The 23,208-nt window shown below is 43.4% G+C and overlaps 2 protein-coding genes across 2 annotated transcripts in view; both read left to right on the top strand.

The window, feature by feature from the left end:
- Positions 1-1,386: 1,386 nt before the first annotated feature.
- cog7 (component of oligomeric golgi complex 7) lies at positions 1,387-16,133 on the top strand. Its single transcript, XM_046369111.1, has 19 exons — positions 1,387-1,682; positions 1,772-1,994; positions 3,086-3,234; positions 5,005-5,121; positions 5,561-5,729; positions 5,854-5,936; positions 6,062-6,184; positions 7,483-7,681; positions 8,189-8,316; positions 8,663-8,817; positions 9,315-9,431; positions 11,763-11,828; positions 12,002-12,188; positions 12,502-12,642; positions 12,783-12,866; positions 13,114-13,228; positions 13,622-13,765; positions 15,302-15,489; positions 15,841-16,133. The coding sequence occupies exons 2-18, from the start codon at positions 1,832-1,834 to the stop codon at positions 15,466-15,468; spliced, it is 2,307 nt and encodes a 768-aa protein (XP_046225067.1). The 5' UTR covers positions 1,387-1,682; positions 1,772-1,831; the 3' UTR covers positions 15,469-15,489; positions 15,841-16,133.
- Positions 16,134-16,864: 731 nt separating this feature from the next.
- LOC124048385 (ubiquitin carboxyl-terminal hydrolase 31-like) overlaps positions 16,865-23,208 on the top strand; it is a 29,915-nt gene continuing 23,571 nt past the window's right edge. The window contains exon 1 of the mRNA XM_046369112.1: positions 16,865-18,324. Coding sequence (XP_046225068.1) covers positions 17,776-18,324 — 549 coding nt within the window. The 5' untranslated portion in view covers positions 16,865-17,775. The remainder of the gene's footprint in view (positions 18,325-23,208) is intronic.

Here is a 23,208-nt window from a genome sequence, read left to right on the forward strand (position 1 = left end):
GAATTTAAAAAATAATAGGGAAGATAAACTTAAGGAAATCCTTTCTCTAATCTCTATGGAGGACCTTGATGAAGAAGGAAAGGGTCAGTTTTTGTCTTTACAACTAGAAATGGACCGAATGTATGAAGAGAGAGAGCAAAAGGGGCATTTGTAAGATCAAGAAGGAGATGGTTGGAGGAAGGTGAAAAAAATACAAAATACTTTCACAATTTAGAAAGAAACTATTCTGAATTTACATCTATTCATAAGCTTAATATAGATGGCAAAGAAAATGAAAGCCCCAAAGATATTTCAAAATATGTTTCAGAATTCTATGATAACCTTTATACCAGTAATGCCTGTCCTACTAGTGACATATCTGCCTTTCTAGACTCTGTCAAAGACTATGCAAAATTCATAGATGAAGACTTCCAAAAGTCTTGTGATGAAATTATTTCTATCAATGAAATAAAAATGTATCAGCAAGTTAAAAGAGAACAAATCTCCATATTATTATGTTATGTTTTATTTTGATCCAACTAATATGGACCCTGAGTTAAACTTTCATTGTTAATTTGTTTATCTTTCATGGAAGATTCTTTGTCCATAAAATGAAGTGGGCAGAGAACAAACCCCCTTTCACATGATTTAAGAGAGGATTTAAATATTTTGAAATTATCAGTAAATGTAAAAACAAAAAAGCAATACACACCATAAAAGTATTTAACAAATTGAAAAATAATATTGATATGTAATACCCCTGTCTGTTAGGTTTATGTACTCTGGTTTGTATATTTCTTTTTTTTGTATTTGTTATGGTCATAATAAAAAAACATTTAAAAAACAAAATGAGTCCTTGTAGTATCTATCTGGGGTGTATTCATTGCATCTTGCAACGGAAACCGTTTACCGTTTAAGAACCAAACGGAAGTAAACTTCAAACTGAACGAAACGGGAATGGACATACCTTAATTTGTCCAATAGGAACTTGTTTTCGTTGCAAAATGGTTTCTGTTGCAAACGTTTTGCAACACAATCGGTGTAATTAATTCACCCTGGGCTCCATATCCAGCTAAAACAATTGCGTTCATGTAAAATAATATAGCCAATCCAGTAATCTGAAAATTCCAACGTTAACATCCACTGTATAGGTTTGTAATTCACATGTTTTATATAACTTGTCACTAGTTGTTTTGCAAATTGACCATCAGGAGGCAGAATTTGGTTTCAACGAGAGACTTCAAGTGTAACACAACTCGTTTTCCTAATTTAATATACAAATACAATAATTAATCTTGAAAGTTAACCTCATGGATGCTTTAAAATAATTGTATTTTTAATGTTCTCATCTTGACCCATTTTCGAGCATAGATCATTGTAATGCGAACGGAAACATTTATAGTCATTTGTTTCTTGGGGAAGATTATTGAGTGAGCGCAAACAGGATATTGCTGTCATCTGTCAACAAAGCAGAAACTCTTATTTTTAGATGTTTTAGTACATTCAAATCAACTCTGGAGGAGGCAATTATTCTGCTCGAACTCTATTTAGTTATTATGGTCATTTCATGCTCATGGGCTGTATATTTTCTGTTCGTTTCTAAACCTGTAATTGGGAAAACTTAAGATTGTTTCAAATTAAGAGAAGCAGCTAGCTAGCCTGTATGGCCAGTCTACGTTCATGTCACATTCAGAAGTGAAATGGTAAGTATTACTTTTAATATAGTGAATATTATTGGTAGCTAAACAAAGCTGTCTTCAATGTTGTCCAACTTGTTTTAATCCCCGCCCAGAATTGTGGGTTTTCTTGACATCACTCATCGCTAGCTACCTGAAGTTTGTTGCACGGCAAAATGGACTTTTCCAAATTTCTGGACGATGATTTCGACGTGAAGGACTGGGTGAATGGGGCCTTCAAGATGCAGAAGGATGTGCCTGGGAAGGCAGATGCACACGCGGCAACGCTGGTCATGAAACTGCAGTTGTTCATCCAGGAAGTCAACAATGCAATAGAGGGTAACTAAGCTTTGGGACAACATCGGGAATCTATTGGTTGGACTCCTTGAGTTGTGAACGATCTGGTGGGTGGCGACGAAAAATAACCATACCACAATGTAGCTGATTCACCCCCATCCCCCCGCAAAAAAAACGTTTTTGTAATCTCTAGGAACTATTTACCAAACAAAGTGAAACGTGTCCCTCGCTTTCAAATAAACGTCTGATTCCAACTTTTGTCTGAACCTCACCATATCCCGATGTTGTCCCAAAGCTAAGGTAACTGTGACATACTGTAAATTTTGTGTCTCAAGTCATGCTATTTTATTGCTGCCTGTTCCCCGAAACTACCAAGAAACATAAGTATTCCAGGTTCAGTTAACTGAACTGCAAGAACCAAGAGTCATAGGCTACAGTAACCCAATAATTGTCCAAGGACCTTGTTATTTTCAGAGGAAGACTGGCTCTGGCAGCCAAAACAGCCACATATTCAACTTAAATATGAGTCAGTTCTTAATTGTGATACGGGTTTAGAAACGTAAAGCCCTTTAATTTCATGTCACATCAAAATAATTCTACACTTACTGTACACTGTTTTTACTGTACACGGTTTTAACAGACGTCATTGCAGCTGATCATTTACAACATGTTCTGGTGGCTTTCTCCCATTACACACAGGTGTTCGGCGCATGCTAGATCGCTAATTAGAACAGAACTCTGTCTTCCGTAAACACGCGCCGTAATCTGGTGATGTGCACAAACGTTTTTTGACTCATGACATACGCTGCTGCTACTGTTTGTCTAACCTGTTGCCTAGTTACTTTATTCATAGTTATGTACATATCTACCTCGATTACCTCGTACCCCTGCACATTGACTCGGTACTGGTACCCCGTGTATAAAGCCAAGCTATTGTTACTCATTGTGTATTGATGATTATTTTCTATTATTTCTCTATTTTCTGTCTCTGCATTGTTGGGAAGGGCCCGTAAGTAAGCATTTCACTGTTAGACTACACCTGTTGTTTACGAAGCATGATTTGATTTCTCCTGCTTCTCTGACCATTGACGTACACAATGGGAAACATTTGAATTGTATTTCTCCTTGTTCAGAGAGCAGTAACCAGGCCCTGCAGAACATGCCCAGAGTGCTGCGGGACGTGGAGGCCCTGAAGCAGGAAGCGTCATTCCTGAAGGAGCAGATGGTCCTTGTCAAAGAGGACATCAGGAAATTTGAGCAGGACACTGTTCAGTCCATGCAGGTATGGGAGCCATTTGCGTTATAAACGCACATCAGACGAATACCTCATCGAAATTGACTTGCGTCTAAGCAAACACACACCACGCAAATATGCAGCACAGTCCGTCCTTGTAGATACGGTGACATACACACAGTCGCATAATACTATATAGTACTATGGTCAGGATAGATGTCCTATTCAAATAGGATAACAAGCTCCCAGTGTGGCAAATGCAGTTGAAGTTGGAAGTTTACATACATCTTAGCCAAATACATTTAAACTCAGTTTTTCACAATTCCGGACATTTAATCCTAGAAAACAATTTCCTTGTCTTAGGTCAGTTAAGATCAACACTTTATTTTAAGAATGTGAAATGTCAGAATAATAGTAGAGACAATGATTTATTTCAGCTTTTATTTCTTTCATCACATTTCCAGTGGGTCAGAAGTTTACATGCTCTCAATTAGCATTTGGTAGCATTGCCTTGAGCAAGGCACTTTTTTTGAGCAATTGCCCTCAAATGTTTTGGGTACCCTTCCACAAGCTTCCCACAATAAGTTGGGTGAATTTTGGCCCCTTTCTCATGACAGAGCTGGTGTAACTGAGTCAGGTTTGTAGGCCTCCTTGCTCGCACACGCTTTTTCAGTTCTGCGCACACTTTCTTTTTATAGGATTGAGGTCAGGGCTTTGTGATGGCCACTCCAATACCTTGACTTTGTTGTCCTTAAGCCATTTTGCCACAACTTTAGAAGTATGCTTGGGGTCATTGTCCATTTGGAAGACCCATTTGCGACCAAGCTTTAACTTCCTGACTGATGTCTTGAGATGTTGCTTCAATATATCAACATAATTTTCCTGCCTCGTGATGCCATCTATTTTGTGAAGTGCAACAGACCCTCCTGCAGCAAAGCACCCCAAAAACATGATGCTGCCACCCCCCCTGCTTCACAGTTGGGATGGTGTTCTTTGGCTTGCAAGCCTCCCCATTTTTCCTCCAAACATAACGATGGTCATTAATGCAAAACAGTTCTATTTTTTTGTATCATCAGACCAGAGGACATTTCTAGGACTTGTTTTACTGTGGATATAGATATTTTTGTACCTGTTTCCTCCAGCATCTTCACAAGGTCCTTTGCTGTTGTTCTGGGATTGATTTGCACTTTACGCACCAAAGTACATTAATCTCTAGGACACAGAAGGCGTCTCCTTCCTAAGCGGTATGATGGCTGCGTGGTCCCATGGTGATTATACTTGCGTACTATTGTTTGTACAGATGAATGTGGTACCTTCAGGCGTTTGGAAATTGCTCCCAAGGATGAACCAGACTTTTCATTTTCTGAGGTCTTGGCTGATTTCTTTTGATTTTCCCATGATGTCAAGCAAAGAGGCACTGAGTTTGAAGGTAGGCCTTGAAATACATCTACAGGTACACCTCCAATTGACATAATTTATCAGAAGCTTCTAAAGCCATGACATAATTTTCTGGAATTTTCCAAGCTGTTTAAAGGCACAATCAACTTAGTGTATGTAAACTTCTGACCCACTGAAATTGTGATACAATGAAATAATCTGTCTGTAAACAATTGTTGGAAGAATTACTTGTCACGCACAAAGTAGATGTCCTAACCGTCTTGCCAAAACTATAGTTTGTTAACAAGAGATTTGTGGAGTGGTTGAAAAACGAGTTTTAATGACTCCACAACCTAAGTGTGTGTAAACTTCCGACTTCCAACTGTATGTGTTGTCAGCTATACAGCACTAAGTCTTTGGCGTGTGGATTCTGTGTTGCAGGTCTTGGTGGAGCTCGATCAGGTCAAGTCTCGGATGCACCTAGCCTCTGATGCACTACAGGAGGCAGACAAATGGAGCACGCTCAGTGCAGACATCGAGGAGACCTTCAAGACACAGGTGGCGTCAAATTACCTCTAAAACCTCTAAAACCCTGCTCCAATCCAGAGATATGTAATATATCTCTGCACTGATTTAAGGATTCAGTGACTTGATATTTTAGGTGGCACGTGTGACCAAATATAAGAGCGTTGAAGCGTGAGGCTCAACTTCTCTGCTGTTTTAGTACCCTGGCTACCACGCTGTGAATAGTGTGAAGTGAACCTGTGCACATGCGCAGATACGGTGAGAGAGAGTCTTGCATCTCGCTCATCTCAATATCTGCGATTCTGCATCGTGACAGCGTCATTCTGCTGTGTCGACTTGTGACCAACTCCTCAAAGGCAGAAGACATCCCACGTTAACGGGAACACACAAGCTCTAGTCATTTTCATCTTTGACTTGACCAAACATGATTTCCATTTAACCGGAACTTTCTGCCACTACCTCGTTCCCCCAGGACATGGCTGTAATCTCTTCTAAACTGACCGCCATGCAGAACAGCCTGGCTATGCTGGTGGACACACCAGACTACTCTGAGAAATGTGTGCACCTGGAGGCTCTGAAGAACAGGCTGGAGGCCTTGGCCAGCCCCCAGATAGTAGCCACCTTCAACTCCATGTCTATAGGTAAGAGACGGTCTGCAAATAACTTATGATTGGGTTGAGATGGAATGCTCAATCCGTATTAGTTTAGACCGGTCTTTCTGAAACCTGATTCTGACTAGGCTTATGGTTTTCTTTTCTTCTGCAGACCAAGCCAAGCTCTTTGTGAAAGTTTTCACAGAGATCGACCGAATGCCACAGCTTCTTGCCTACTACTACAAGTGTCATAAGGTATGTGTTACATTATCACTGATTTTAATTTAGCGTAATTGCTTACGTGGTTTATTTTGTAAGTAGGTGTTTTCCAATTGTTGACTTGAATTCTCCTGTGTGTGTGTGTGTGTGTGTGTTTCCAGGGTCAGCTGGTGAGTGTGTGGCAGGACCTGTCTCAGAGTGAGCTGAGTCTAAATCAGCAGCTGGCTGAGTTCTACGACACCCTGCTCTCCACCTGGCACTCCCAGCTACAGTGGAGCAGCCAGGTATGCTCACACACACACACACACACACACATACACACACACATTTACATTTACATTTAAGTCATTTAGCAGACGCTCTTATCCAGACACACACACACACATACACAGTCTAGTGCTTTTTAAACTTTTTCAGTGGGATCCCATTTCTTTCAGCAGAATTTCTGGTGAAATTCTTTTCTTCAAATAAATTTAGATTTATACTTTTCTCATTATCTTTCAAAGAAGTTTGTATATTGTCCCGTACAATGATCTGTAATTCACCCCAATTATGTATTTCATTATGTGAAAAACTGGCTAAACACTGCAATTCCCACTCGACCCCGACTTTCAGTACCACTGCTCTGTATCATACCATAACACACGCGCTCCATCGTAACATAACACACACAACTTAAGTATCCTTCCCACACTGTATCATACCATAACACACGCGCTCCATCGTAACATAACACACACAACTTAAGTATCCTTCCCACACTGTATCATACCATAACACACGCGCTCCATCGTAACATAACACACACAACTTAAGTATCCTTCCCACACTGTATCATACCATAACACACGCGCTCCATCGTAACATAACACACACAACTTAAGTATCCTTCCCACACTGTATCATACCATAACACACGCGCTCCATCGTAACATAACACACACAATTTAAGTATCCTTCCCACACTGTATCATGCAGCAAAGCATACTCTCGGTTAGGACTGCCCAAGTATTTCAATTCACATCGAAATTGCAATATTGACATTTGCAGTGTCCATATTTCAAGAGATCCATATCGTATGCAATATTTTAAAACGCCACTCGGCCGCGTCAGTTTTTAAAATGTACTTTGTTTGTTCATCTCTCTTCTCTTGCGTCTGCTTTCCACAAGCCTTGCCCCATGTCACTCAAAGTGTTCCTCACTGTTCGATCCACTATAAGTTTGCATGCAGTTCCCGTCATGCAGTCCACAGATTGTTCCAAACACAAACGATGCTGCTTTCCACTTTGCTTCTTAATATAAGTATTTATATGATTCCAACCGTTCACCCAAGTGTTTTGATTAAAATAAAATTGCCCATATCGTGCAGCCCTGCTCTAGGCATCCTTACTCACACTACCATACATTTACACACCATTACTTACACTAATAGACTGTACAATAAAAAAATATATATATTCTTGCTGTAAAAAAAAACATGTCCGCAGAGGGTTCACAATCTTCCATCTACAACTTGTCATCTCCAACCTAACCCCATGTCCCCATATGACTGTATATGAATCAATCTACCTTCCACCACCAGGTGTTTAAGAACCCATACGAGGTGGTGACAGTGCTGCTGATCCAGACCCTGGGGGCCATGGTGCCCTCCATCCCTGTGTGTCTGAGCACGGCCATGGAGCGCGCCCCCCAGGAGCAGCGGCTGGACACCCTGCTGGAGCTCCACCACACCGCTGCCACCTTCGGCAGGAGCCTGGCGCAGGCCATGTTGCCTCACCTGGGTCTGTTCGCCTGCTACTGCGTCTATGTATTCATTTATTTATAGGCCTATCATTTGCACGTTATTCGACAAGTCTGTCAATGCTGAGGTGTAAAATAGTTGTTGATTTTGCTAAACAGTTTATTTTCATCCGCAGTCCCTTGTTATTCAGCAGTGAGATTGATGATATAGATTATAAGATTGTAATGATATCAGCCCTGCGTCAAAATACTTGAAAGGTGGCCTTGATTTTGCTTGGAGTTTGCACTTTTGGGACTATTCCATAGGTAACATAATTATAGTAGGGAAACTGAAGTATTTGAAAGATCTGCTCATGACATGTTTATGGTAATCTTGATAGTGACGCTAATTAATTGTTTTGATATATATATATACATATATAACGCTGAATCCTAACTTACTCAGGTAATTCAAACTTTTCCTTAGGGTTGACATCTGAGTGTTTTTTTGGGGGGGGGGGGGGTTCAGCGCTCACAAGGTAGACTTATGTTGTGGTTGTACCTCTCAGGCGAGAACAACCTGCTGAAGGTGAATGAGCTGGTCAGTGCCCTGTACGACCCCTACAAACCCTACCAGCTGCAGTATGGAGACCTGGAGGAGTCCCACCTCCTCATTCAGATCAGCGCCGTGCCCCTGGTGAGGCACATTTACATTTGAGTCATTTAAGAGACTTACAGGAGCAATTAGGGTAAAGTGCCTTGCTCACCTAGTCGTCTCGGGGATTCGAATCGGAGACCTTTTGATTACTGGCTCAATGCTCTTATCTGCTAGGATACCACCGCACACACACAAACACACGCACAAACCAAACTTTATTCAATAGTCATTTCATTTTTTTGGGAAGGCGGGTGGAAAGGACCTTGTGACCATTGACCGTGTACTTCTTGCCTTCTCTCTTCATCGTACTTTTTCTTCTCTCTCCCGCTCCTCTTTCTCTGTCCCTTCCTCTTTCTCTCTCTCCTTATTCCCCTCCTTCTGTCAGGAGCGTGGTGAGGTGATAGACTGTGTAGAGGAGCTGAGTCACTCAGTGGGGAAGCTGTTTGGCCTGGCCGGTGCTGCTGTTGACCGCTGTGTCAAACTGACTGACGGCCTGGCCTTGTGTGGCCTCCTCAAGGCCCTCAAAGCCCTATTCGCCAAGTAATTATACACGACTATACACTTTAAAAAAAAATATTGATCATTTTTTGGGAGGTGGAATGTTAACTTTTCAGTGTAAACTTAAACGGCATGTAGAAAAGATAATAGAGCTATACAGTATATTTTATTTTAAATAAGATCATCTTTGAGAACTAACAATCGCCATTCCAAAAATGTCATTGCATGGGGCCTCAATTGATTTTGTTATGTTTGAGTCACTCCGATCGCATAAGAACATGGCATAAGCCATGGTAAAATGTGTAGAATTGTAGTAAATTAGCTTTAAAACACAACAGTTTTGTCTCTGCGGCCAAGAGGACACTCACTACTTCCCCAACCCTAATTATGACACTGCTGGAAAATACATCCTAGGGGAAACACTGACAGTTCATACACATACTACACAGTACATGCACATTTCAATATTTGTGTGAATATTCTGGTTGACTTTTGTCCATTGCTCTCACATATATGTGTCTTGGCCAATTCTTCTACAGGTATGTGTCAGACTTCTCCACTACTCTGCAGTCAGTCAGGAAGAAGTGCAGGTTGGAGGACATGCCCAGTGCTGCTGTGTTCCAAGAGGATTGGACTGCCTTCCAGAACTCGGTCAGGTGGGTTTTGTGTGAACCCAAATCAAACTCTGCTGGCTCTGATATTTTCCTTTGCACATTGTCATTTTCAGGATGCTTCCAACAACCATGGTTAATTAGATGTTAAGTCCCATATTTAGGGGACTGAGGGGTTTTGGACCGGTTCCGACTGACATTTTGGTGTACAAAGCACTCTGTTAATGTCACAGGGCTCAGTGTCTTATTGTACACTACATGACCAAAAGTAAGTGAACACCTGCTCGTCCAACATCTCATTCCAAAATCATGGGAATTAATATGGATTTGGTGCCCTCTTTGCTGCTATAACAGCCTCCATTCTTCTGGGAAGGCTTTCCACTAGATGTTGGAACATTGCGGCGGGTACTTTCCATTCAGCCACAAGAGCATTAGTGAGGTTGGGCACTGATGCCTGGCTCGCAGTTGGCGTTCCCATTCCATTCAATTCATCCCAAAGGTGTTCGATGGGGTTGAGGTCAGTGCTCTGTGCAGGCCAGTCAAGTTTTTCCTCACCTATCTCGACAAACCATTTCTGTATGGACTTCGCTTTGTGCACGGGGGGCATTGTCATGCTGAAACAGGAAAGGGCCTTCCCCAAACTGTTGCCACAAAGTCTAGAATGTCATTGTATGCTGTAGCGTTAAGATTTACCTTCACTGGAGCTAAAGGGCCTAGCCCAAACCATGAAAAACAGGCCCATACCATTATTCCTCCTCCACCAAGCTTAACAGTTGGCACTATGCATTCGGGCAAACATGGTTCTCCTGGCATCCTCCAAACCCACGGTCCCTTTCTGTTTTCTGTGAGCTTGTGTGGCATACCACTTCCCTGTTGAGCTGTTATTCCTAGACGTTTCCATTTCACAATAACAGCACTTACAGTTGACTGGGGCAGCTCTAGCAGGGCAGAAATTTGATGAACTGACTTGTTGGAAATGTGGCATCCTATGATGGTGCCACGTTAAGTCACTGAGCTCTTTGGTAAGGCCATTCTGCTGCCAATGTTTGTCTATGGAGATTGCATGGCTGTGTGCTCGATTTTAAACATTTATCAACAACGGCTGTGACTGAAATGGCCAAATCCACTAATTAGAAGGGGTGTCCACATGCTTTTGTATATATAGTGTGTTAGAAAGCCCGGTATTTCTGCTACCACTCTGTCAGCAGAGCTGACTTTAAGTGTCAGGTTTTACACCCGATTTGCGTAGGGAGTGACGTATCACATTTTGTGCCCTATCTAGACAAAGAATCGATTGAATTTGCCTCTGAGCAACGGTGCCCAGCCTGCCAGATGGCATGTTAAAGGCAGATTGACGTTTATTGTCTCGAATCTTGCTCTGGAGGCAGAATTTAGCTATTTCTGCTATATGGGCCAGATGCAAAGTCACCATTTTTGGTCTTCATTTTGAGGGTGAGGCATTAGGGTTAGCAGTGTGGTTAAGGTTAGGTCTAAAATCAGATTTTATGACTTTTTGGCTGTGCCAGGTAGTGACCACTCTGCAGAGCTGCCTCCAGGGAAAGGTTCATGACAATAAATGCCATATTAAAGGGGACAATCTAGGGACTCCGTCAATTGTGGTTTCGTCTCGCTGTGATATTCTGAGCCAGATTGGGAGCTCACGAAATGAATAAATGCAAAATAATTTTGTAGAATTGAAACACGACCACTTTCTCTTGGTCACAGAGGGACGAAATGTCTTAATGCGCAAAGCTGAAGTTGTAACGAGTCTGTACACATTCGAATGGTGTTTCTGCTTTGCTAAGAGGACGCTTGGTAGAACATGCTGTGCTGTCAGTTATATGAAATGGATCCAAACTTGTACTGTCACCTAAATATGATCATATTTATTTTACAGTTCGTTATAAGGTTGAATATTATAGTAAATTGTTTATAATTGGATTGTTACTATATTTAGAAAGCATTTCAGTAATTACAAGCCCTATTTCCCCCACTTTTGTTGAATAGGACAAAAGTCTGATATTGTTTAAAAAACATATTTTTGTAATATTTGTACTATATACTTGAGCCTGTGTCCTCAAAAGTCAGTACACCTCAGCAATTGTATACATTTTTTTTTTTTACCAGAAAGGTCAGTTCCAGACCTTTTGAGAACTATGCAGCATTACTAGATATTGTTTATGGTAATATCATGAAAAAGAATAAATTTTGGTCTCTTTAGGCAGAAATCTACATTTTTTTTATTTATTTCCCCCATAACGTTCAACCAGGCCAATGCAGCACAGCTCGGCCGGTCATGGCCCGGTAGTATGAAAAGAGTAATTGCGCATGACATGTCTGTTATTTTTGCTACCCCGTGTATCCTCTTCATTGCAGGATCATTGCCACCTGTGGGGAGTTGCTGAGACAGTGTGGAGCCTATGAGCTGCAGCTGTCAAACAAGTAAGAGCAATGTCATCGCTCTAGCCGAGTTCCAAATCAACCCCCACTCCCTAGCTACCTGACACCCCTACTTATATCCCTTTCATACTTCCCCCGTTCTCTTGCCCTGAATTTTATTTAAGTACGTTTTATTTCAAAGTGCATGGGCCTCAACACACTTTATGATCCTATAGGATCCTGGCCACGGCGGGGAAGTACCTGTCTGAGTCGTACAGCCCTAGGAGCCTGGCGGGCATCCAGGAAGCCAGCTCCACAGAGAGGAAGACAAGTGGCAGGAACCCCTGGCAGGAGTATAACTACCTGCAGAGGGGCAACATGTCAGAGTACAACAGCCTGATGGGGCTGCTCTACTCCCTCAAGGTATGGATGTTCATACGGAGGGGGGATGACTTGGCACTGTTAACTTTCATTTGGGTTTAAGGTTTTTAGCTTGGGTGTGATGTTACAGTAGTTGTCGGTTGTTGGCTTGGATGGGAATGTAGCCTATAAATGGTCAAATGTCCCATTTTGAACTATTTTCAGAGTGAAAATACAGAGAGTCTTGTGATCTACGACCTATGTCATTTTTGCTTCAATAAAGGCTTGTAAATGCAATTAAGTAAGTGTCACTATGTTTTCAGGGAGTTAGGTCTGTTGTGAGGTCTGACATGTTCAAGTTGCCGTTGTTTTGTAGGAGAAGGGGACAGGTAACTCCAGTCTTCTGGCTGAGCCCCGAGTGGCTCTGACCCGTCTCAACCAGCAGGCCAACCAGCTGGCCTTCGACTCGGTCTTCCTGCAGATCAAACATCAACTCTGCTTGGTCTCCAAAATGGAGGTGTGTGTGTGTGTGTGTGTGTGTGTGTGTGTGTGTGTGTGTGTGTGTGTGTGTGTGTGTGTGTGCAGTCAGTGAATCTAGTTTCTGTATGTAAATGTAATGCTTACATGTGTTCCGTCTTGTACCACGGCTGTTATCAGAGCCGAGACGCAGGAGGTTTTGGAGAGAGCTATGCTGAAGACCTGCCTACCTTCAGCTTGTCCCCACAGGAGTACATCACCAATGTATGTCTGGCCTAACTATGGGCACAACATCTACAGGTTATATAATTCAAGTCGTAGATTCAAGTGTTATTGTATGTGTATTATGTAATATAACCTGTCCTTGCAAGCTGTCTTTTGGAAAAATGTTTTAGTGGTGTTTTTTTTCTGCTGTAAATGTTCACCGTTGGTGTTACTATAGTACTATGAATGTTCCGGTTCCGTCAGGTTGTGTTGAGGTGGCTTACTGCCTGTGGTTTCTCCTTGAAAGATAGGACAGTACATCATGTCTCTGCCGCTCCACTTGGAGCCCTTTGTGACGCAAGAAGACCCGGCGCTGGAGTTGGCCCTGCACGCAGGAAAGCTGCCTTTCCCTCCTGAGCAAGGTGACCCCCCCCCCCCCTCCCTCTCTTCATTCGATCTATCCCTCCATCTGTCTCTCTACTCTTCCCTCCTTTTAGATGTTTGCCCCTCTTGTCTGGTACCCGTCTCCCTTGTTCTTTTGCTCCTCATCTCTCTTCAGGTTTTCCACCTTTTTCCTCTCTTCCCCAGTCCTCTTCTATCTCCCCATACCTCTCCCCTCTCTTCTCAGTCCCCCCCCCACTTTACCTATTGCCCTAAACTTCCTGTCTCTTCTTTCTTTCTTTCTTTCTCTCCTTGCACACTCCATCTCTCCTCCAGTCTCCCTCTCGTTTGTCCTCATTTCAATAGCTGCCCTTGCCATTTTCTGTGTGTGACTGGCCATGCCTCATGTTGTTTGTCTGTTTTTTCAACCTCAGGTGATGACCTTCCGGAGCTGGACAACACAGCAGACTACTGGCTGGGCTCCATCGCCAGGGCGACCATGCAAACGTACTGTGACGCCATCCTGCTCATCCCAGAGCTCACGGCCCACTCCACCAAACAGCTGGCCACCGACATCGGTACTGTACCTCTTGTCAATGACCCCCAAAATATTAGGGATGTAACGATTCACCGATAAGCATTGGTCCCAGGTTCAAACGTTGAAGATACGAGTGCGTCGCTCTGCGGGAGCCCAAACCGCTCGGACGTTCAAATGTTACAAATTGCCGGTTCACTAATGTTTTTTTTTTAATCGTGTTGTTTTATTCCGAAAATACCTCATCTGTTGTGACTGACTTGATGTGTCCTCTCCGTCAGTTCAGTAGCCTGTCGAACTTTTGTGACTAACTGCATATGACTGTCAAATAGCAACTGTGCGCCCAGCTGGGAGATACAGCTGCTGGTGCCAACGAGAGGTCGGCCTCTCCCTGTTCTAATAGGATATTTGTACATCTGTGCGGCACTTTCAGCTTTCAGACGCCTGTAAAATGGCTCTCTCAATGTCAAATTATAGGCTTTATTAGTTGAGTGACAACCAATGTAATTTGCTGGCTCATTGTTACCAAATGTGCTGTAGAAAATGGTGTTTTACCGGAGTTGTGTAGCCTGCCAGAGTGGATGCAACTCACATCCAACTGCTGATTTTTAATTTTCAATCATTCAGATTTTATGTAGATTGTTCAGGTTCACCATAAGAAATAGTTTTGGTAGTTTTGCTTTAAACAGTCAATGTTTTTGGTAATTTTTACATAAACAGGGTTATTTTGTAAAGGACAGCAATTATTTTTGCGAGCTGTGCAAGGTTGCATTCAATGGTCCCCTCCTGTACTCCCTGTTCACCCACGACTGCATGGCCAGGCACGACTCCAACACCGTCATTAAGTTTGCAGACAACACAACAGTGGTAGGCCTGATCACCGACAATGACGAGACAGCCTATAGGGAGGAGGTCAGAGACCTGGCCGGGTGGTGCCAGAATAACAACCTATCGCTCAACGTAACCAAGACTAAGGAGATGATTTTGGACAACAGAAAAAGGAGGACCGAGCAGACTCTGTCGCAGACGGCCGCGCCCGGGAGACCCATCGGGCGGCGCACAATTGGGCCAGCATCGTCCGGGTTAGGGGAGGGTTTGACCGGCAGGGATGTCCTTGTCCCTAGCAACTTCTGTGGCGGTCTGGGCGCAGTGCACGCTGACACGGTCACCAGGTGTACGGTGTTTCCTCCGACACATTGGTGTGGCTGGCTGGGTACAGGAACAATGGTGGACATCTTGAAGCAAGTGGGGACAGCAGACTGGGATAGGGGGATATTGAATATGTCCGTAAACACTCCAGCCAGGGACAACGATACAGTCCTTGGGAGCGGGCCGTGTTGGTGGCACTGTGTTATCCTCAAAGCGAGCGAAGAAGGTGTTTTTAGCTTGTCCCGGGAGCAAAACATCTGTGTCTGCGAAGTGGCTGGTTTTTCCCTTTGTAATCCGTGTTTGTCTGTAGACCCTGCACATACTATATTATTACCTATTATTGACTATATTATGACCTATTATTGACTATGTTTTCAGTGTGTTAGTGCCACACAGTGTTTGTTGATCTTCAACATCTGTCTCCTAACAGACTATCTGAGCAACGTTATGGACGCTTTGGGCCTGCAGCCCTCCAGGACCCTTCAGCAGATAGTGACCCTGCTGAGGGCCAAGCCAGAGGAGTACAGACAGACGGCCAAACTGCTGCCCCGCAGACTGGTGTCCACCATCGCTGCCCTGAGAGGGCTGGACCACTGACCACGGTCACACTCTAAACCGGTAACGGACTATGGGCAAAAAAAGCTATTTTGCTAACTCTGGCACATTGACATTTAAATGTTGATGAATGTACACTGTCTCTGTCACACAAGTCCAACGTTAAGTATAGGGCCCAGTTTTTGTTTTTTCTCATCCCAACACAAATACATTGTCTTTCACCTCCTGTGTTGGTCAGCCTGATCTCAAATGTTTTTACACTTGACCCAAAAACAAATCCAGTCTTAGAATGTAGAGAGAAAAATATCAAATTACACATTTTTTTTATACGCGTTGTAAATATGGAAGTATGTCATGTAAAAAATTATGATCCTACTCAAATCGCTTGTTCCACACTGTTTTTCTTCTCTATAGATTTGATCGCTACAATCTGGAGTCTTGACCCCTGGCATGACGTAGAACTGAGAAGTATCCATTTGGGGATATTCCCATCATGCAACATCTTCAAATCAAATATTGTAACTGCTTTGGCATCATACTATTGGCAATTCTGTTAGTAAAAAAAAAAAGATTGTTTTCTATTATGTTACATTTTTGTTCATTTACACTTATATTGGGGTAAATCCGGGTAGAATTGGTTTTGCTTATTTGTAATGTACTGGAATCTGTCCACTAATTAAATAAACATGTGGCCTTGTTGTCTTCAAGTCTTTGATAATGAAATTAATTGAAGATTCAAGTGCAATGTCTGATTAACTGAGGATGCTGTTGCCACAGCAAGGGTAGTATTGTTCACGTAGGCTATGTTTAACAGTATGAAGGTTCATCTCAGAAAATAATTAATGAACATACTGTAATGCTAGGGTTGGCAACAGGCCAAAGCTTTTTTTTATTTTTTTATTGACTAAAATCTCCAGGAATTCAACTGATTTGTTTAATTTAGGAAATATGTTCCCAAGTATTCCCACAGACAAAAAAAAATGTGATCATGTCTGAAATTGTTATTTTGAAATAACATTCTGGTTTGGAGCTTAGTTGTGGTCAATTTGCAGTGTACAAATGATTAGAATTATGTTTCCGCCCTGACCATCCGTCGGACAAAAATCGTCCTGAATCTAGTTGCCTACCCCTGGCCTGCCGTAAAACAGTTGCAGGATAGGCTAACTGTAGTGAGGATCTGAATTTTCTGGGCAACAAATTTTCGGAGCATCTTTCCCAATGTAAAAAAAAAAGAAGTTATTTTTTATATATATTTTAGGCCTAGCTGTCACTGTCTGATTTCTAGTGGAGCATTCTGGCCTACAGCAGGAAAGTAGAATGAGACAGACCCCAGTCAGCATCACATGCCGCTACCTGCTCTCCTCCAACATGGATCAGTGTTTGGCCGTGACGTCAGCCGTCACCGCCCTGCCTGCCTGCAGTATCGGTGACTCCAGATGATGAAGACAGGAGAAGCGGCCTTGCGATGAATCAGAATTAACAAGGAAATAAGCCATCACAGGATGAGATACTGCTTTAAACTTGGCGACGGAGGTATCGAACGATGTTCATTTTACAGCGCTTATACGATGGATAGTATTATACCGAATGGAGGGAGCGGTAGACTATGCTTCCCTCCGGGCTTCTTTCTAGGGGCTTTTCAGTCTAAGAGCGCTTCTGCAAGCGCTTCCACGGTATGGGCGATTTAGTGAAGACATCCACGAGTCTAAACATCAGCAATACAATCGTTTTGGGCAATATCGTGGAATATTTATGTTCTTAAAGATTCTGGAATAGGATTATATAGGTGGAGCTGCGGTTTATTTAATAAAACATGAGCCCCGCTCGGTACACTGTGGTCCCAATATATGGGTTGATGTATTGCTGTTGATGTTCGAGTATTGTGAGTCGCTGATTTTCTAATGAACGCGGATCATTTTGGGCATCCTAAATGTTACACCTGCATGGCACGACCCTAAATTGATAGACTACGAGAACATTAACATTTGCTCGTGCATGGAGACCCTCTAGGCTACCTAATTTAGGGTGGCATGATAGCATCTCCCCATGGAGAATATTTATGCAACCCGACGCAGTGTTTTAATTGAGATAAGAGACATGTCATGGGTCTTTTGTTCAGGCTATAGGCTGCTGGTGATAAGACCCTCAAATGCTCCACCTTACCTCCAAAATAGTGTTTTATAGCCTACTACTGTCATCATCAGTGAGGAACATAAATAACATCAATAATTATTATCACTGTGGTTAGCTTTTGTCATTGGACAGACTGATCCAATTATTGTCCAGAGGTGCTCTCTCTCTCTCTCTAGTAAGATTTCAATATTGAGAAACCCCAGCCCGACTGTGACCATGTCGAAAGCTGCCACTAAAGAGAAAAAATCATTCAGCAAGAAGCTCTTCCGAAGGGGCTCAGTGCGCTCCGTGGGGAGCTTTATGAACAGAGTTCTCAGGACTCTGTCGACTCTGTCCCATTTCGGCAACGAAGAGCATCAAGATGAAGACAAGGACGATGCAAGTTCCATCCCGGCCACCACTGGCGGCTCTGTCCCCTCCGACGACAGTGACTGTGGCGGGTTCCTGTTTGGGGACAAGGTCCCCGGAGTTGCCGGACTCAAGAACCATGGCAACACCTGTTTCATGAACGCTATCTTGCAATGTCTGAGCAACACGGAGCTATTTGCTGAATATCTAGCATTGGAACAATACCGTGGAGAGGACAACAGTCACGGTACTAATGACAAATCGACCGAATCGAATAAACCGAAGTCAACCAACGGTGTCTGTATCCAAAGAAAGGGACACCAGCAGGAGTCAGGTGAAGTCACCGAGCAACTTTCTGGTCTCGTCCGCGCTCTGTGGACGTTTGAGTACACCCCACAACACAGCCGCGAATTCAAGGTATGTGGATGCACGCCCTGGCAACTGAATTGTATTTTATCGCTGTCTATTGTTTGATGGAAATGGGATTAATCCTATGGATTATAAACTGCGACGGGCGCACACTTGAAAGCCATTTGAATAGTTGGCATGGGTTGTTGCAATGCAGTACGTGACTAACATGCACCTGCCAACCGTTACAATGTAACCGCACAAATGCAACGGATTGTTTCATTGGTTCGTTCTGTCATGGTGTTACTTCGTTGCAGAATCTCGCGCCAGTTTCATAAATACAGTAAACTCAATCTACTGGTTGTCTGTGGGGATTGAACGTGTCAAGACAAACTACTGTAGGCCTACTATTGATTCATTCAACGTGACTGTCATCAGCAGAAACATATCATGCGCGTGTTAGAGCAGGTAGGCTAGGTGTGTTTGAGAAGAGCTGGATAAGAAAAGCTGCACACTCAGTCCAGCAGAATGGCAGCCTGTGACCCACGTGACCACCTAGTGAGGAGGAATACATCCAGAGCTGGTGTCAGCCAGACTAGTAGAATGGTTGGCCAATCCTGTATTAATGCATAGGCCTCGGGTGCTTTGCAGTTCAGGAGATATACACACGATTTACTTCTGATCTGATGGATATCTGAATGTTGAGAGCACACTCAGAAAGTATTCGTGCCTCTTGACTTATTCCACATTTTGTTGTGTTACAGCCTAATGTCTCACCCATCGACACACAGTACCCTATAATGACAGTCAAAATATGTTTTTTGATTGAAAAAAAACAACATTTATTGAAAATGAGATACAGAAATATGACATTTACATAAGTATTTACACCCCTTTGAGTTGGAAAGAGAATGTCAAGAGTGTGCAAAGCTGTCATCAAGGCAAAGGGTTGCTACTTGTAAAAATCGAAAATATATTTCTATTTGTTTAACACTTTTGGTTACTACATGATTCCATGTGTTATTTCATCGTTTTGATGTCTTCACTATTATTCTACAATGCAGAAAATAGTCCAAATAAAGAAAAACCCCTGAATGAGTAGGTGTGTCCAAACTTTTGACTGGTACTGTATATACTGAAATATCACATTTACATAAGTATTCAGACCCTTTACTCAGTACTTTGTTGAAGCACCTTTGGCAGCGATTACAGCCTCAAATCTTCTTGAGTATGACACTACAAGCTTGGCACACCTGTATTTGGGGAGTTTCTCCCATCCTTCTCTGTAGATCCTCTCAAGCTCTACCAGGTTGGATGGGGGGCTTCGCTGTACAGCTATTTCCAGGTCTATCTAGAGATGTTTGATTGGGTTCCAAGTCCGGGCTCTGGCTGGGACACTCAAGGACATTCAGAGACCTATCCCAAAGCCACTCCTGCATTGTTTTGGCTGTGTGTTTAGGGTCGTTGTTCTGTTGGAAAGCGAACCTTCTTCCCAGTCTGAGGTCCTGAGCAATTCTGGAACAGGTTTTCATCAAGGATCTCTCTGTACTTTGCTCGGTTAATCTTTCCTTCAATCCTGACAAGTCTCCCAGTCCCTGCCGTTGTAAAACATCCCCACAGCATGACGCTGCCACCACCATGCTTCACTATAGGGATGGTGCCAGGTTTTCTCCAGATGTGACGGTTGGCATTCAGGTCAAAGAGTTCAAACTTGATTTCATCAGACCAGAAAATCTTGTTTCTTATGGTCTAAGAGTCCTTTAGGTGCCATTTGACAAACTCCCGCATTGGCAAACTCCTGTTGTCATGTGCCTTTTACTCATGAGTGGATTCCCTCTGGCCACTACCATAAAGGCCAGATTGGTGGAGGGCTGCAGAGATGGTTGTTCTTCTGGAAGTTTCTCCCACCTCCACAGGGAAACTCTGGATCTCTGTCAGAGTGACCATCAGTTTGGCCGGGCGGCCAGCTCTAGAAAGAGTCATGGTGGTTCCAAAGTCCTTCCATTTAAGAATGATAGAGGCCACTGTGTTCCTGGGGACCTTCAATGTGCAGAACGTTTTTGGTACCCTTCCCCAGATCTGTGCCTCGACACAATCCCGTCTCGGAGCTCTACGGCCAATTCTTTCGACCTCATGGCTTGTTTTTTTCTCAGACATGCACGGTCAACTGTGGAACCTTATATAAGCAGGTGTCTGCCTTTACAAATCATGTCCAGTCAATTGAATATACCACAGGTGGACTCCAATCTCCAGGATGACCAATGGAAACAGGAATTTCAATTTTGAGTGTCATAGCAAAGGGCGTGAATAGTTATGGAAATAAGGTATCTGCTTTTTATTTTTAATACATTTGCAAACATTTGTTTTCGCTTAGTCATTATGGAGTGTTGTCTGTAGATTGATGAGGACATGGTTTTTATTTCATCCATTTTAGAATAAGGCTGTAATGTAACCAAATGTGGAAAAAGTCAAGGGAACACTTTCCCGAATGCACTGTAAGGTCACACAGTTGACAGTGCATGTCAGAGCAGAAACTATACCATGAAGTCCAAGGAACTGTCCATAGATCTACAATATATAATATATAATTGTGATGAGGCATATATCTGGGGTAGGGAATAAAACCATTTCTAGAGTGTTGAATGTTTTCAAGTGCACAATTGGTAAATGGAAAAATATGGAACTACCCAGACTCTGCATAGACCTGGCCGTCTGACCAAACCGTCTGACCAAACTGAGCAACAGGGCAAGAAGGACCTTGGTCAGAGAGTTGACCAAGAACCCAATGACCACTCTTACAGAACTACAGAGTTCCTTGGATGAGACGGGAGAACCTGCTAGAAGGACGACAGTCTCTACAGAACTTCACCAATCTGGGCTTTATGGGAGAGTGTCCAGACGGAAGCCACTTCCTGAGAAAAAGGTGCACTCCTGGAGTTGGCAAAATTACAGGTGAACGACTCTGAGATCATAAGGCAAAAGATTCTCTGGTCTGATGAGACAAGAATGGAACTCTTTGGCTCAAATGCAAAGTGCTATGTCTGGAGAAAACCAGGCACAGCTCATCACCCATCGAACACCATCCCTACCTACCATGACAGGTGGTGGTGATAGCCTCATGCTATGGGGCTGCTTTACAGCGGCAGGGACTGGGAGACTGGTAAGGATAGAAGGAACAATGAATGGAGCCAAATACAGGAAAATCCTTGATGAAAACCTGCTTCGGAGTGCAAGTGACCTCAGACTGAGGAGAAGATTTACATTCCAACAGGACAATGACCCCAAGCATACAGCCAAAGCAATGCTGGAATGGCTTCAGAACAAGAACGTGAAAGCCTTTGAATGGCCCAGTCAAAACGCAGGCTCAAATCCTATTGAAAATTGTGGAAATACTTGTAATAGAGCTTGGGAACATCTGCAAGGAAGAATGGGAGAAAATCCCCAAATCCAGATGTGCAAAGCTGATACAGGCATACCCAAGACGACTCATAGGTGCTTCTACAAAGTATTTACTCAAAGCAAAGAGGTGTGAATAATTATGTAAATGAGATATTTCTGTATTTCATTTTCAACACATTTGCTGAAACTTTGTCATTATGGGCTATTGTGTGTGTAGATGTGTGAGGGGGGGAAATATATATGAATTCAGGCTGTAACAGAACAAAATGTGGAATAAGTCAAGGGGTATGGATACCTTCTGAAGGCACTGTACACCTCCGTCAGAGCCACAGGTTCTAACAAACAAGACGGATGAAAGAGGAAGAACCACCCAAAACATGAATTGTTAATACATGAATTCTTATTTTCATAGACAGCCTAGGAACAGTGGGTTAACTGGCCTAGGAACAGTGGGGTTAACTGGCCTAGGAACAGTGGGGTTAACTGGCCTAGGAACAGTGGGGTTAACTGGCCTAGGAACAGTGGGGTTAACTGGCCTAGGAACAGTGGGGTTAACTGGCCTAGGAACAGTGGGTTAACTGGCCTAGGAACAGTGGGGTTAACTGGCCTAGGAACAGTGGGGTTAACTGGCCTAGGAACAGTGGGGTTAACTGGCCTAGGAACAGTGGGTTAACTGGCCTAGGAACAGTGGGGTTAACTGGCCTAGGAACAGTGGGTTAACTGGCCTAGGAACAGTGGGTTAACTGGCCTAGGAACAGTGGGTTAACTGGCCTAGGAACAGTGGGTTAACTGGCCTAGGAACAGTGGGTTAACTAGGAACAGTGGTTAACTGGCCTAGGAACAGTGGAACAGTGGGTTAACTGGCCTAGGAACAGTGGGTTAACTGGCCTAGGAACAGTGGGGTTAACTGGCCTAGGAACAGTGGGTTAACTGGCCTAGGAACAGTGGGTTAAAGGAACAGTGGGTTAACTGCCTAGGAACAGTGGGTTAACTGGCCTAGGAACAGTGGGTTAACTGGCCTAGGAACAGTGGGTTAACTGGCTAGGAACAGTGGGGAACAGTGGGTTAACTGGCCTAGGAACAGTGGGTTAACTGGCCTAGGAACAGTGGGTTAACTGGCCTAGGAACAGTGGGTTAACTGGCCTAGGAACAGTGGGTTAACTGGCCTAGGAACAGTGGGGTTAACTGTTAACTGGCCTAGGAACAGCCTAGGAACAGTGGGGTTAACTGGCCTAGGAACAGTGGGGTTAACTGGCCTAGGAACAGTGGGGTTAACTGGCCTAGGAACAGTGGGGTTAACTGGCCTAGGAACAGTGGGGTTAACTGGCCTAGGAACAGTGGGGTTAACTGGCCTAGGAACAGTGGGGTTAACTGGCCTAGGAACAGTGGGGTTAACTGGCCTAGGAACAGTGGGGTTAACTGGCCTAGTAACAGTGGGGTTAACTGCCTTCTTCAGGGGCAGAATGACAGATTTTTTACCTCGTCAGCTCGGGGATTCGATCCTGAAACCTTTCGGTTACTAGTCCAACACTCTAAATATTAGGCTACCTGCCG

The sequence above is a fragment of the Oncorhynchus gorbuscha genome, linkage group LG11 (genome assembly GCF_021184085.1).
Source record: "Oncorhynchus gorbuscha isolate QuinsamMale2020 ecotype Even-year linkage group LG11, OgorEven_v1.0, whole genome shotgun sequence".
Taxonomy (NCBI): Eukaryota; Metazoa; Chordata; class Actinopteri; order Salmoniformes; family Salmonidae; genus Oncorhynchus; species Oncorhynchus gorbuscha.

What these genes read in the sequence shown, in the direction of transcription:
- cog7 (XM_046369111.1), top strand. Translation starts at nt 1,832, where the DNA reads ATGGACTTTTCCAAATTTCTGGACGATGATTTCGACGTGAAGGACTGG. An exon ending in GGCTGCTCTACTCCCTCAAG is followed by an intron (nt 12,189 to 12,501) that starts GTATGGATGTTC and finishes GTTGTTTTGTAG; the next exon opens with GAGAAGGGGACAGGTAACTC. An exon ending in GCCTTTCCCTCCTGAGCAAG is followed by an intron (nt 13,229 to 13,621) that starts GTGACCCCCCCC and finishes TTTCAACCTCAG; the next exon opens with GTGATGACCTTCCGGAGCTG.